Source organism: Numida meleagris, chromosome 7 (genome assembly GCF_002078875.1).
Source record: "Numida meleagris isolate 19003 breed g44 Domestic line chromosome 7, NumMel1.0, whole genome shotgun sequence".
NCBI lineage: Eukaryota > Metazoa > Chordata > Aves > Galliformes > Numididae > Numida > Numida meleagris.
In genome coordinates this window covers 10,673,534-10,688,202 of record NC_034415.1, presented here as the reverse complement: position 1 = coordinate 10,688,202, position 14,669 = coordinate 10,673,534, and the positions used below count along the sequence as shown (strand labels likewise).

General features: G+C 40.5%; 1 protein-coding gene across 5 annotated transcripts in view; it reads left to right on the top strand.

The window, feature by feature from the left end:
• The window catches only part of HMCN1 (hemicentin 1), a 194,535-nt gene that overhangs the window by 68,374 nt on the left and 111,492 nt on the right, over window positions 1–14,669 (top strand). For 4 of the 5 annotated variants that reach the window (XM_021403998.1, XM_021403997.1, XM_021403999.1 and 1 more), the window contains exons 11-16: window positions 62–337; window positions 10,998–11,139; window positions 11,541–11,668; window positions 12,265–12,378; window positions 13,124–13,282; window positions 14,019–14,213. In XM_021403998.1, coding sequence (XP_021259673.1) covers window positions 62–337; window positions 10,998–11,139; window positions 11,541–11,668; window positions 12,265–12,378; window positions 13,124–13,282; window positions 14,019–14,213 — 1,014 coding nt within the window. Of the gene's footprint in view, window positions 1–61; window positions 338–10,997; window positions 11,140–11,540; window positions 11,727–12,264; window positions 12,379–13,123; window positions 13,283–14,018; window positions 14,214–14,669 lie in introns of those variants that run through there. The other variant, XM_021404001.1, reaches the window with a different exon arrangement.

The following is a 14,669-nucleotide window of genomic DNA, read 5'->3' as shown; positions in this document are numbered from 1 at the left end:
TCAGGGGGTCCCAAATACTTTCTCTCTTTATTTTGTTCTTTATTCTGTTCTTTTTGTGCAGAGCCTCCACCTGTGATTCAGGTTCCTAACAACATCACAGCTGTTCTTAGGAAAGGAGCCATCCTGACCTGTCTGGTTGTAAGCACCATGCATTACAATCTTACCTGGCAGAGAAATGGCAGAGATGTGAGGCTCCAGGAGCCCCTACGGATGAGGGTGATGAGCAACCTATCTTTAGAGGTGAAAGCAGTACAGTTCTCAGATGCTGGCAAGTACAATTGCATCGCTTCTAACAAGGATGGCTCTACCACGGCATCTGTCTTCCTTACAGTACAAGGTAACAGCATGTTAAGTGTACTCTGGAATGGTTTTAACTTTCTTTATCTTTCTTGTGAGCTTCCCAGGTAGTAACTTCTGCATTTTATGTCTGTTTATGAAACCACTTAGAGACTGGTAGAAAGTAATATAGCTCTTCCTTGACTTAAAATACCAGTGTGAGCCACCAAAGAGTACTAGTGCTCTTTGCGAGACTGCCTTGTGGTGTGTGCCTTGGTGAACCATGGTTTTATATTTCAGTGGCTCCCAACCTAACTTTGCTGTAGAATGGACTGGATCCTGAGGTATCTCTGTTGTTAGTGTCTCCTGAAGTGTGGAGGGAGAGTTGCACACAGATCTTGTGCTTGTTTATGTATGCACGCGTGTAATTAAATAGCTAAGAGTTTCTGCTCTTCTCTACTATTTATATCTCTTTACAATGGAATAGTACTTCTAAGTGTTTATTTGTATTGTTTTATCTGTCTTATGTTGTTCTATATAAGCGAAGAACTAATCAGAACTTTACAAAGAGGTTGGTTTTGTAAGGGCTTCTAAAATTTGTCAGGACTAAAAAAGATGGCATGAGTTGAGACCAAGCAAGCTGTAGGTCTGTACTGTTGCTTCACATCAGGAAAAAATTTCTAAAAAATGACATAAAATTGCAGTAAATTCCCTTAGAGATAATAATTTTAGAACCTGAAAGTACTTCAGGTTTGTTCATTATTGCCTTGGTTGTGTGGAAGTCTGAATCTTTGCTTATTAGCATTCAGTCACTGGATGAGAAAGAACAGAACTGCAGAATGTTTTAGAAAACCACCCTGCCCTGTATTTTTAGCTTTTGGCTGTCTTGATAATCTGCGTGAAGTTGACTCTGACAGGATTTCTGCTTGCCAAGATTATTATGTGCAGAGTGGGTAGCTTCATTAACTTTGCTGCTGTAATCCCAGCGTTTTATTAGCTGATGGAAAACTTTAAAATTTGGGGAAAACTTAATAGAATTGCCTCCTTTAAAGTGTTTCAAAACAAAGAAAGGTCAAAAATGCATTTGTAACACTTAACTAGTAGGATGCAGTTTTTTTAACAGGAAGAGTAAATTGATTTACGAAGGCGAAATAAGTAAGTATGTAATCAATTATGTAGGATCTATTACAAAGTATAACAGTGAGGTGTTTCTTTCCTGATCTGTTTGAATTTCCTTTTAGATGTCTGCAGTAGTTATAACTGCTAAATTTCTAGCAAGTTTAAGGAAAAAAAAAAAATAAAGCCATGAAAAACTTCAGCCTCTGCACATTTGGAAAATTGTTTTGAATTCCACAGGATTTTTCCGTGGAGACATTCAAGCATGTCAAAGGCAAGAGAAGTGCCCCTCCCTCATAAATCTTATCCTGGGATTTAGATTTTCTTCTTAATGTCTGTAAATCAGCTGGGAGGTTTAACACAATGCGCAAACTGATTACGGCCAGTTTTATAAAAAGTTCACTGCTGTTACAGCAGAAGATTAGTTTCAAATCATTTATATATGTTCAGAAAAAATCTTTTACAGTGAGGGTGGTGAGGCACTGGCACAGGTTGCCCAGAGATGTGGTGGATGCCCCGTCCCTTGAGACTTTCAAGGGCAGGCTGGATGGGGCTCTGAGCACCTGATGGAGCTGTGGATATCTGTTCATTGCAGGAGAGTTGGACCAGATGACCTTTGAAGGTCCCTTCCAACTCTTAAGGATTCTATGATTATATCAAATAGTTGAGAATTACTTTTTGGCTTGTACTGGTATTGATAATGGCTTTAAAATGTGCCTGAGATAACTCTCTGACAGTTTAAACAGAGTTAGTTGACAGTGAGAGAGATATTTTTTCCCATTTCTGATGAAAGATGCTTGGAATAGAGTAGGTGCGTAGCAAGTGCTAAGCTGTGGCTGAATTCAGTTTTCTGTGGTGCTGTCTGTCTTGTGATGTTCAGAAAATGTAATCTACAGCCAGTCTCTTAAATGGCTACATGCAGAAGATGAATGATGTCAGGATGATTTTATGTGTTGTTGTTGTTTTATTTTGCTTGAACCAAATGATTTCCATCGAATTCCTGGAGCTATTCTGATGTACAATTAACTGTGTCATGCACAACTCTCCCTGCTTGTTAGGATCCGGAGCAGTGTTCAAAATAATGATGTATATTTGGCAGCAGAAGAGTAGAGAGTGGCTTAATGTAGGAAGAAAAAGCTTTAAAGGGTTGCAATTTCTTCCTTCTTAAAGAGTGCGAACTGCAGTCTTATTAATAAATTGAGATGGATTCATGCTTGATGTAATTACTAGTAATTCAGAATGTCATTAAATTCATATTGAATCCCTCTGTTATTGTTGGGACAGATCCAGTACCGATCTCTGAATTTTGGATCAAAAGAGAATAAATGTTTCTTTCACTCCCCTTTTTCTTTCTGGAATAGGAGTTAAGGCAGAGAACAAATGTTGGTAGCTCTGAAAATAACCCATCATCGTCTTTACATACTCACATGGGTTGTAGTAAACACTTGTTTTGAAAGTTTTCAGTTTGATAATGCTCCTGAAAGGGAATGTTCATCAAAGACAGACTGAAACTTTAATGGAAGTTGACTTTTTTTTCCCCAATTCCATGTTTGGTGTTACTCATTAATTATTCTGCACTAATGCTAAGCACAGAAAGAAAATTCTGTTTAAAAATTGTGCTTGTTTGTTGAGTAGCAACCTGCTGCTCAGAGCAGGCTGAAAGATCACTGGATGCAGTTTTAGAGATGTCGAGGAGCGTAGTCTGAGCTTGTTGGGATTGTGTTGGCGCTGAGTCAATGTTCTGTATAACTTTTGAATTTTGGATATTTTTGATGGCAGCATAGTGCGGATTGCTTAAATCCTCTGAACAGAATGATTTATATAGGAATAATGAAAAGCTGCAAATAATTTATCAGGAGTATGTCACAGCTGTGTAAGGCTGGAGCTTGACCAGGAGCGTGAAATGTTAATTACCACATTACCTTTTCAGTGATACATTCTGGGGATGTATTTCTCAGTGATGAGAGATATTTCATGACGGTGTAACCTTTTTCTTTCCAGCTTATAGGCAAAATATTTGTTTCTATATGCATGTTTATCAGATTTAATTAATTCAGTGTTTTATTTTGATAGCTTGATGTTGAATTCTTGATGTTTTTACTTACATCTTTAATTTAGAGGAATGTAGGCTTTTACAATGGAAAGCCTATAGCCTGAATGCTGAGGAGATGGATTTTGTGAGTAATTTCAAATGTGTGATTAAAACTCAGCTCCCCGAGGTGTGGGTGACAAATGTTCTGTCGGTAGTTTTGGTTTTGCGTGTTTTCCGGTGTGAATGAGTAACAGTAGACAATGAAATGCTTCTTCAAGAGTTGCAGGTATCTTTTGCTTCTACAACAGCTGTGTACAGAAGCCTGTAAAGCATTTGCTGTGCTAGTTTTGGGGATCAGTAGAGAAGTTTGATTATGGTGGTACGCTGAACAGTAGTGAAGCATCTCTGAGCGTCTGTCTTACGGGGTGCCATTTGAGACAGTGCAGTGCCAGCTGCTACACATTTGAACATACTGTTGAAAAGCTTGCAGGTCAATATAGTATTTTGATGTTTCTTTGCCTGAATATACAGGTAGAATGAAATCACGCATGCTGTAGTTACTCTGTCTGTAGCATGGTTGGTTTACTCCGGTGTGCTTATTTGCTGAATGTTTTCACATGTTGAAATGTCTGCTTGATATCACCATCGCAGCTCAAAGACAGTTCTAGCAGCTGCCTACAAGCACTGTGAACTAATTCAGTGCTTTGTGCTAGCAGAAAGGGTGAAGAGCAACATAAGCTACACCTGCAACTAATCAGCATAAATATTATGCATTCCTTCGGTCTCTATAAGAAATAAAATACGTGACTGATTTTGGGCATTTAAGAATTGCTGTAATTAGTGATCTTTTGGTAAGTAAACGTTTGGAAATTGAACTTTCCTACGAGAGCCTATAGAGTCAACTACGTTAGATGTGCAGTGGGGGAAAGCAGGACCTAGTAGCTTCACAATGTGTAGGAGTGCTGTGTACTTCAAGGAACAGACGGACATACTTATAAGCCAACTAATAGCCTTTAAAGCAAGATTAGAAAAAAATTGTATACATATGTGACTTGGCCCAGCCAATGCCCTGGTAATTCTCAGATGCATCCCAGACCAGGAGCAGAAAGCAGAACTGAACAAACACAAGAGGGCCTCAGCACATCTATGCTTATGGAGCTATGTACATTTGGAATCAGGGAAGAGCTATCTCAGGAAGGAGTCTACCTAGATGGGCAACAGTCAAATTCCCTCCTTGGCTTTAAGCCCATGCTCTGTTGTCTGAATTTTCCTAAGTCTTTTCTCTGAAAAACAATAATAGATAAGTAAACACCTTGGTCTATGGATATCCACTTTGGATATGAATATTCATATATTTGGGTAGCAAAGGTTTTGCACTTGGGTAGGTGTAATCTCAGATACGTATACAGACTGGGAGAAGAACTCCTTGAGAGTAGCCCTGTGGAGAAGGACCTGGTGGATGAAAAACTGCACGTGAGCCAGCTGTGTGGTCTTGCAGCTCAGAAGGCCAACAGTATCCTGGGCTCCATTAGAGGAGGGGTGGCCAGGAGGGAGAGGGAGGTGATTATCCCTCTCTACTCTGCCCTTGTGAGGCCCCATCTGGAGTACTGCGTCCAGGTCTGGGACCCCGAACACAGGAAGGATGTGGAGCTGTTGGAGAGGGTCCAGAGGAGGGCCACAAAGGTGATCAGAGGGCTGGAGCACCTCCCCTGAGAAGATAGGCTGAGGGAGCTGGGCTTGTTCAGCCTGGAGAAGAGAAGGCTGTGAGGAGACCTCATTGCAGCCCTCCAGTATTTAAAAGGGGATTATAAACAGGAGGGGAATCAACTTTTTACAAGGGTAGACAGTGACAGGACAAGGGGGAAAGGTTTTAAGCTCAAGGAGGGAAGATTTAGGTTGGATGTCGGGGGAGGTTCTTTACAGAGAGAGGTGAGGTGCTGGAACAGGCTGCCCAGAGAGGCTGTGGATGCTCTGTCCCTGGAAGTGTTCAAGGCCACAATGGATGGGGCTCTGGGAGACCTGGTCTAGTACCAGATCTGGAGGCTGGTGAGTCCTGCTTGTGGCAGGGGTTGGAACTTGATAATCCTTGAGGTTCCTTCCATCCCAAGCCATTCTATGATTCTGTGATTCACTTAGACATGTTGATTCACACTGCAGTAATGAACAAGGGCAAATGCTGTGCTCAGTTCTTTAAACACCAAGTAAATGTGTAAGGGAATGAAATTAAAGTATTACTACTCTGTTTGCTATTTCAAATTTAGAAAGTTACTTAAATGCAAGTCGTTCTGTCCTAGAGAATGAAAGGTAATTTAGCGTGTTCTTTGCTTTTTTCCTAAGCTGTTATTTGGAACTGTCTGATCTGATGAGTTAATTTTTTTTCCCAAGTGGCTTATTTTAAAGCTTTTACCTCAAGTCTGTTATTACTGTGGCACTTCATCCCTTTTAGAGCAGAATTTTGTATGCAGTTAAACTCTCAGCACTTCTTTGATGCAAAATTCAATACAATTAATAAGAAAAAGAGCGGAACAAGTAGGTGTCCGTCTGCAAGGAACTAACTCCCATTCACAGCAGGCTTGGTGGTGATCTTTAAGCTGCTTCTTAGAAGCTCACCCCTTGTACCGGTACCGTAGGTTAGCAGAGGGTCAGGAGGTGCCTGAGCAGCCTCTAGGGAGTTCTCTACAGCTCCAGAAAATCAGTGAGTCCCGACATTCACTTGCCTTCTTCCCACTGCTGTGGCTTGTAAGTGTTTCTTATCTGCCTTCACAGAAGCAGTGGGGAAAAATGTTTGCGTTATTGGCCTGATCGCTGACAGCCTGGTTTTGAGTTAGCCTGAAGTTATTGTTCCAGGAGTTTCTTTTGTTAAAAGGTGTTACCATGTATGCTATAGAGGCAGGACAAATAAAGCTTTTTCTTCTAGCAAAAAATGTTTTTCCAATTTCTGTATCTTCTGGATCATTTATCACAAATTCAGCTAAATAAATGATGTTTGTAAGTTTTTTTGTTTAGATTGTGCATAGCAGGAGAAGAACTTCAACAAACTGCATCAGTGGTCAAGAGGAGAGCCACTGGTGTCATTTGTCTGGATGTCAGTAAGGCCTTTGATACACAGTCCCTCACAACATCCTTCTCTCTGAATTGGAAAGATGTGGATTTGATAGATGGACTGTTCGATGGACAAAGAACTGCAGGATTGAAGCCAGAGAGTGGTGGTCAATGACTCAGTGTCTGGATAGAGATCAGTGACAAGTGGTGTCCCCCAGGGGTCAGTACTGATACTGACTCTTTAATATCTTCATCAGTGACACTGACAGCAGGGTCAAGTGCACCTTCGGCAAGTTTGCAGATGACACCACGCTATGTGATGTGGTCAGCACACCCAAGGGACAGAATGCCATTCAGAGAGACCTGGACAGGCTGAGCAGTGGGCCCAGGAGAGCCTCATGAGGTTCAACAAAGCTGAGTGCAAGGTCTTGCACTTGCACAGGATAGAGCACAGCCCTGCCGAAAAGCACTTGGGGATAGTTCTCATATCCCCCTCTGCTGTGCCAGTGTACGCTCTTGAGTAACAAAATACAGGTTTTTAGTAAGTTTGAGATTTACACAGTCCCACTTGGAAAAACTGAGGTATGTCTATAAAACTCAGAGTTGCACAAGATCTTGTTGACATCGCTGTGGTCATGTAGGACTCCAGAATCTGAAGAAAATTAACTTTTCACACCACAACTACAGTTCCTGTATTACTAGAAGTAGAGCCATGTGATGAGCACCTGCTCCTGCAGTATCTTGATAGTTGAAAGTGCAGAGAGGTCAGTTCAGATCAAGTAAGAATGGGTTGAAACTCCCCCCCCCCCCCAGAGGAAAAAACAAACAAACAAACAAACAAAAAAACTTGCAGCAAGTGTATGCAAACTTCCAGGGTGGATGCATTCTTGCATGATGGTTTTTGATCTAGGTACACTGAAATAGTTGCTCTTATTTAGCCTTGTTACATTATGTGCCTGGTGAACAACTGGAATCATTCAGTTTTCCAATGATGCTCTTAGCAAAAAAGGCAAGAGAGAATCTAAAGGGCGCTGCACAAAAAATATTGGTACTTTACAAGTGGAGGTTCAGCCAGATACCATCTACAGAGTGGCTCTGGGAAGAAGTTTCTGTAGAAAAAATGTAAATGCAGAAAGTAATGAAAAATGCAGTTACTGCTTGTTTGTTTTTTGCTAATGAAAGATGATTTTAAAAAAATAACACAACCTCTTATGTTGAATAAAGCAAATTTTGTATTTGCTGTCCTTTTTCATGTTAAGTTTAACTGCTTCTTGTGATCTAACTGATCAAGGCCGAGGAAGTTTACAAACATGAATGCTTCAGACATTGAAGTCTCCCCGCTAACCTTTCTTCTCTTCAGAAGTTTCATCCACTGTCTCTGATAAATGTGACTTCCAGCTCCTTTTACTCACCTGATAGTTACTGTCCCACAACAATACTGCATTGGCAGTGATGTATTGTCAAAGCATGGTGGGTGATTGCCCTTTGAAGCAAACGGCTTCCTAGTATCAGCATAAAAAGGGACCTTGGTGTGCTGATGGACAGTCGGCTGAATATGAGCCAGCAGCGTGCCCAGGTGGCCAAGAAGGCCAATGGCATCCTGGCTTGGATCAGGAATGGAGTGGTGAGCAGGACTAGGGAACTCATCCTGCCCCTGTACTCGTCATTGGTGAGACCCAACCTCAAGTACTGTGTTCAGTTTTGGGTGCCCCAATACAGAAAGGACATGGAGGTGCTGGAGCAGGTCCAAAGAAGGTCAACAAGGCTGGGGAAGGGCTTGGAGAATATGCCCTACGAGGACAGACTAAAGGAACTGGGGCTGTTTAGTGTGGGGAAGAGGAGGCTGAGGGGAGACCTCATTGCTCTCTTCAAATACCTGAAAGGTGAATGCACCAAGAGTGGTGTTGGTCTCTTCTCAGTGGTGTTGTGTGACAGGACAAGGGGAAATGGCCTCAGGTTGCGCCAGGGGAGGTTTGGGTTGGATATTGGGAAAAACTTTGTGACAGAAAGGGTTGTTAAGCACTGGAACAGGCTCCCCAGGGAGGTGGTTGAGTCACCATCCCTGAATGTGTTTAAAAACCGTTTGGATGTGGTGCTCAGGGACGTGATTTAGCGGTGGGTTGTTAGAGTAGTATGGTGAGGTTGCAGTTGGACTCAATGGTCTTGAAGATTTTTTCCAACCTGAGCAATTCTACGATTCTATAAGCATAGACCTTCCTTAAGACTAGAGCATGCAGAAAATCTCCTAGCATCTGATGGCAGGATTTACAGTGAAAGAAAATTAGCTGAGAACACTGTACACATAATCCATGACTTGAAGACAGCCCTGTAACTTGCATACACTTCTTGCTTTTACTTGCCTCTCATGTCTGGAGATAATCGCAGTACTTTGGAAGCTGTGGCTCTGCTTTCCTCTGGTGCCTTGCCAACAAAAATGAAACTGTAGAAGGTTAATGGCCATGAATTTAAGAAAGGGACAAAGCATTATGTAGCTGCATCTGTGTTTAGTTTTACAAATCTGAGTGCAAATTACTTGCTGTTAATTATTTAATGTTCTCCTCTTTGGCGGTGTAACTGTGTGGTTTCGCATGCGTTTTTACTAAGATGGCAGGATCTTGTGCACGCTTGCACATTCTGTTAATGACTGAAACCAGATTCAGGAGTCTTGCTTCCCCTAGGGCACCAGGTGACATAGTGCAACCAAGCACCTTCCTCAGAACACAGCTACGTTCTCTTGAAAGAGGGGTTTTATGTGCTTAACCTTGTGGATGAATTTTCCTGAGATAACAACGGGTGTCAATTATTCATGAAGCTCAAAACACAAAACATGGTGCAAATAATTCAAATAAAAGTGTACTAAAGTGGTTAAATAAAAGCATGTGCGTAACTTGTATGCCAATGTTACCACTCATATTTTAAAACTACTTTTGTGCTCCTTGGGAAACTTGCTTTCAGATTCAATGAGATGCCTTGCAGGACCACTCAGTCTGTGCTGTGATCGTGGCAGACAGTGCTGTTAAGTGCACCCGTGCAGTTACAGTGCAAGTCAATTACTGTGTGTTACTAATTAGACCTACAAAAGCACAAGGGTCTTAAAGTCAGCAACGTGTTGTGATGGGTAATATAATATCTATAGGCTTGCCAGTCTCTGCTTCCCAAGCATGTGCTACTCTTGATAAACCCTTACATGTGGAAGGTGATGAGATCTTCTGCTCTTCTCCTCTGTACCCTGGATTTGATGTTTGAGCATTTGAAAATAATTTAATTTCTCCTTATCTCAGTTCTTCCATCCTTGATAAGTACTATTTCCCTCTCATTAGGAGTGCTGAGGCTGTGAGGAGGAAGATTCTTTTCCAGTCTCTATTATAATACTATTTGCTTATAAGCTGCTGAAGCACACAACATTCAGAATCTGCTTCCTGTCTCCCCTGGACGCAGCACCCTGCTCTGCAGCCTGGGGGAAGCAGCAGGTAGGCCCTGCCTCCCCATGGGGTGCCAACACTATGTTTTTGTCGGCAGCTTTTTGAGCAACTGCATTCTACCATAGAACTTGGAGAAAAATCTTCCTTCCAGCAATGATAACCCAAAGGGCATACTATTGATTGCTCCAGGGAAAAGAAGGGGTAGCTCCTTGAGCTCTGGCAGTTCTGAGCTGTGCCCACTGTCCTAGTGAGCCTGTTCCATGCCCACCAACTTCTGGTGCAGAAACTCTTTTTAACCCACTGCCTGACCTCCCCCTGATGCAGCTTCATGCTGTTCCCTCGAGCCCTCTTGCTGTCAGGTGATGGAGTGGCAGATGCTACTATGAATTGCTACTTTTTCATGTATTGAGTAGTGTGGAACTTTTTCTTGTCACTGTTAAGTAGGCAAAATCATAAATACTGTAGAAGAAAATGTCAGTTGTCACAGGGAATTGTTCTGGTGGTCTTTAACCTTTATGGAAAAAAATCAGCCCAAGGATATAAGTGGGTGAATTCTGTGATGCTCACCAGTCTCTTCTTGCAAAAATACAGCTGCAGTCCATCCTTATTTCTTTGTGACCTTGATGTTGATGACGCCGTTTAGTTCTGGGCAGGTTCATGCTCATGTTTGGGAGATCCAGTGTATGCATCTCAGAGCAAAGCAAACTGGCAGCGTGAGAATTCATGTGGCCCATGTAGCCTGAATCGTGAACATTTTTGTAAAGGCATGTGTGTTTTACATGGAAGAACTGGTATGCTGTGGTAGAGAAAAAGAAGTGAATGGGTTCTGAAAGAGGATTGCTAGTTCAAGAAATAGAAACTCTTTGAATCATGTTGTAAGTGGAAGAGACTTCAACAAAAGCGTTATTACCAGATTGATTATATTTTAATGTAGTAATTGGCCTTATGATGTAATTCATGTGTGTCTGATGTTCATTATTTGATTTGAGTGGAAGCAGCTATAGGAAAACAATGATAATCACCTTTATCAGAAATAAAGTGGTGGTTATAATGTGTAAGTGCTTCCAAAATGTATCTTTTTAATTGCTATTTTTAATTTATTTTAATAGAACCACCTAGGATTGTCATTTCACCCAAGGATCAGACTTTTATAGAAGGCTCTGAAGTGTCTATCAAGTGTTCTGCAACAGGTTATCCAAAGCCAACAGTAGTATGGACACACAATGAAATGTTTATTATTGGTTCAAACAGGTAGGGATTATAGCTTTGCTTTTTCTTTTTCCTTTTTTTATTTCCCCCTTCTGTGTGAGTAAGAAGTTTTGAAGAATGCCAAAATATTGTCTTTCTTTCACAGGAGCAATTGAGTTTTGGAAAAAGTACCTTGATCTTTGTCTTTATAATTTCAATTGTCTCATCTATGAAATAGAAATACTACGATTACTTTCTTCAGAAGTTTTCTGTGAGATTAAACTCAGTGCTCTTTACAACTGGTATCCTCTGGCAGAAATACTACTACTACTAACTGTTTAACTTGAGATAAAGACAGAAATATCTATTTGTAGATCATCTGGTCATACTGTTGGAGTGTGTGTGAAACAGTTTTCCTGTTCTCTTTAACTAACCATTTTGGTTGGTCCCCTGTATATTCTCAGGTATAGATTGACCCCGGAAGGCACCTTGATCATAAGAAAGGCAATTCCAAAAGATGCAGGAGTTTATGGTTGCTTGGCAAGTAACTCAGCAGGGACAGAGAAACAGACATCTACTCTTACATACATTGGTGAGCAAAAGAAGTTATGAAGTGAAATTAAAAAGCAAACTATTACAGCTTCAGAGTGGTAAGTTAAAATTTGTAGAACTGTGCAGAACCTATTTGTAGAAATTTTCTGAAACTCCAGAAAAACAAAACATGGTCAGGTATTAAAGTAGAGTAGGCTTGCAAAACGGAGTAGGTCTTTGGAGAAGGAATAATTTTCTTCTAACTTGCTGTTGTGTGCTTAGCCCTGGAGTCCTAGTCCAAATTGTGCCTTCTAAACACTATGTTGTGTATTAACAGGAGAGTATCAACATTCTTAATGACCAGGCTTCAGTTGCAGAGGGAGAGAAAGTCTCTGAATCTTTTTACTTTCTAAATGGTCAGACTCTTCCAATTCTTTCCTTGCATGCCTGTATATTCTACATATGGTTCAGGTATTTTGATATTCCAAACTCTGCTTTTCTTCTGTTATTTTTCTATCACCGTGCATGATTTTTAAGCCTGTTTGTCTTGTAATGCAAATATATAACAACAGAAAATTAATCTTTTATCATTTGCATCTTAAAAATGGTACACATTTTGGATGAGGAACTCATTTTTTCTATGTTGTTTCCTTTTAGAGGGACCAACAGTGACCATAGTTCAAAGTGAAATTCTGGTTGCTCTTGGAGACACAACCATTATGGAGTGTAAAATGACTGGAATTCCACCTCCTCAAGTTAAATGGTTTAAAGGTGCGCTTCTTTGTGTTTGATTTATTTACTTTAACAGCAATGCTTAGAGCAATGATCTTCGAGTGACTTCATTTTCCTCAAAAGCTTTATGTAGTATTCGAACAGTGGCAGACCTGTGAAATTCTCTAAATCTAGAAAGTAGGGCACGTAAGGTCTAGGACATGAAATCTCAGTTCTGTTTAAGTACAGTGAATCACCTTACAGTCATTACAAGAAAAAACTGTACATCTCTTACACTCAGCTATGTTTCGTGCTTTGTCAGAAAATGTTTAGCTATATGCTACAAAAGCCACAAAATGTCTTTGTACACATGCATACATTCTGAACATTACTCAGCAGTATCCTGGCTCCTGCTGGCCTTGAAAGGTAGCAGAACTGTTTTCCAGGTTTTGCAGAACTCCCAACTTGGCATGGAGCTGGCAGACAAGTGGCTTCCATAAGAAGCCACTAATGTAAGGAGAAATACAACTTGGCATACTGTTCTTACGCTGATCTCTATCCAAAGCTAATCCAAAGCTACTTAACTTTATATTTCTGTTGTTAAATAAATATAAATTCAATTTGATTGTATCTAATGCAGTAATGAATTTTCCCACTGAGTTGAATGAAAATCAGAGCATACTTATCTGCTGAATGAGTACAGTCATGTTGTGAACTAGTCTCAGATTTGGACACAGTTTTGTTGGAGTAATGTTTATAAATATCCTCTTTATATTTTGCTTACTTTTTTTCTGTCTAAACTTAGGTGACTTAGAGTTGAGGGCGTCAGCATTTCTCATTATTGATACCCATCGGGGTCTTTTGAAGATCCAGGAAACACAAGATGTGGATGCTGGTGATTATACCTGTGTGGCTACCAATGATGCAGGGAGAGCTTCTGGAAAGATAACCCTAGATGTTGGCTGTAAGTAGCAAGTAGTTTGCAGCTAGGCAATAAGTGCTCTATTTCAGTGTTTCCTTATCTGATCAACAGTGCCTTATTTATCTGAGCTTTTCTCACATTTATGCAAGTATTTGAATTGTGTGCTGAGAACACCTTTTCGATACTGTTCACTGAGCTAAATTTCCCTATCATACTTGGATTCCCAATGTTCCTTCATTCTTACTCCTTTTGCAAAGCACAGAAGTTACAAGGAGAGAGAGCCAGACAAGGAGGAAACAGTTCAAACCTCAACCTAACATAGTTCTCATGTAGAGAATGCATTTCATTAGTGTTACTATGTAAGTTTACTCTAACTTAGTCCTTCCTATCCTCTTTTCCTGTTTCTTTCTAACTGCCTCTGGCCTTTAAAATGTGGATTTCTGTTAGACGCATACACTTTCTGAAGCAATGGGCACAGCGGTTTGAAGGAGAGGAGGAACATAGAATGCTAACGCCTGAGCGCTCACATTCTTTTGAAAAGGATGGCTGTATCTTCTTTTTTTTTGCGATGTTTGGCCCATTTCTGAACTCCTTATCATTCATAAAGAGCAAGCAAGGCTGCTTTTGTGTGCTGTTGCTAGAACTGGGAATCTGTTTATAGGAAAACAATCACACGCAGTAGGACGTTAATTTAGGTCGCCAGTATTGTAAGCAGAACGCTACTGTCATGATGAAAGCCCATACTCACCTGGTGTATTTTTTCTTTATTTTTTTCCAGCTCCCCCAATTTTTACGCAGGAACCCAGTGATGAATCTGTGAATATTGGCTCAAATATCACACTGCCGTGCTATGTTCAGGGCTACCCAGAACCAAAGGTTAAGTGGAGGCGCCTGAATGGTGCTTCCCTTTTCTCAAGACCACTTGCTGTTAGTTCCATCAGTCAGCTCAGAACAGGAGCTCTGTCAATTAATAGTAGGTAGACTAAATTTTCACAGAAAGAATGCTAGAGGGAAATACAATGTATGCAATGCGTTTAAATTGTTATGCTTCTATGTTAAATAGTTAACTTTGTAAAAAATAATAGATTTGGTCAGAGATTGTGTTTCTGTTACCAGTTTTATTGCTTTTGACACGTATCGTTTTCCTATGAGTTTGTGAATTCACTTGTGATTGGTCTTTGACTTCACTGATCTTCGTTGAAATAATTACACTTTTGTTTAAATAAATGTGGATTGTGGTCTCTGTTGATACCGAGGAGCCATTAATTTTATTTTATTCTTTTTCTCTCAAGAAGTGTTTTTAAACTTGCTCTTTTAAGCAAGTCCTAATTTGGGTAATAGCTAGGAATTCTGCGAGTGTCTTTGCAATTTCAGTTCTCTGGAGCATTTTGGTCACCTTTACACTAAGTGATATTATTCTGTTTTCCTA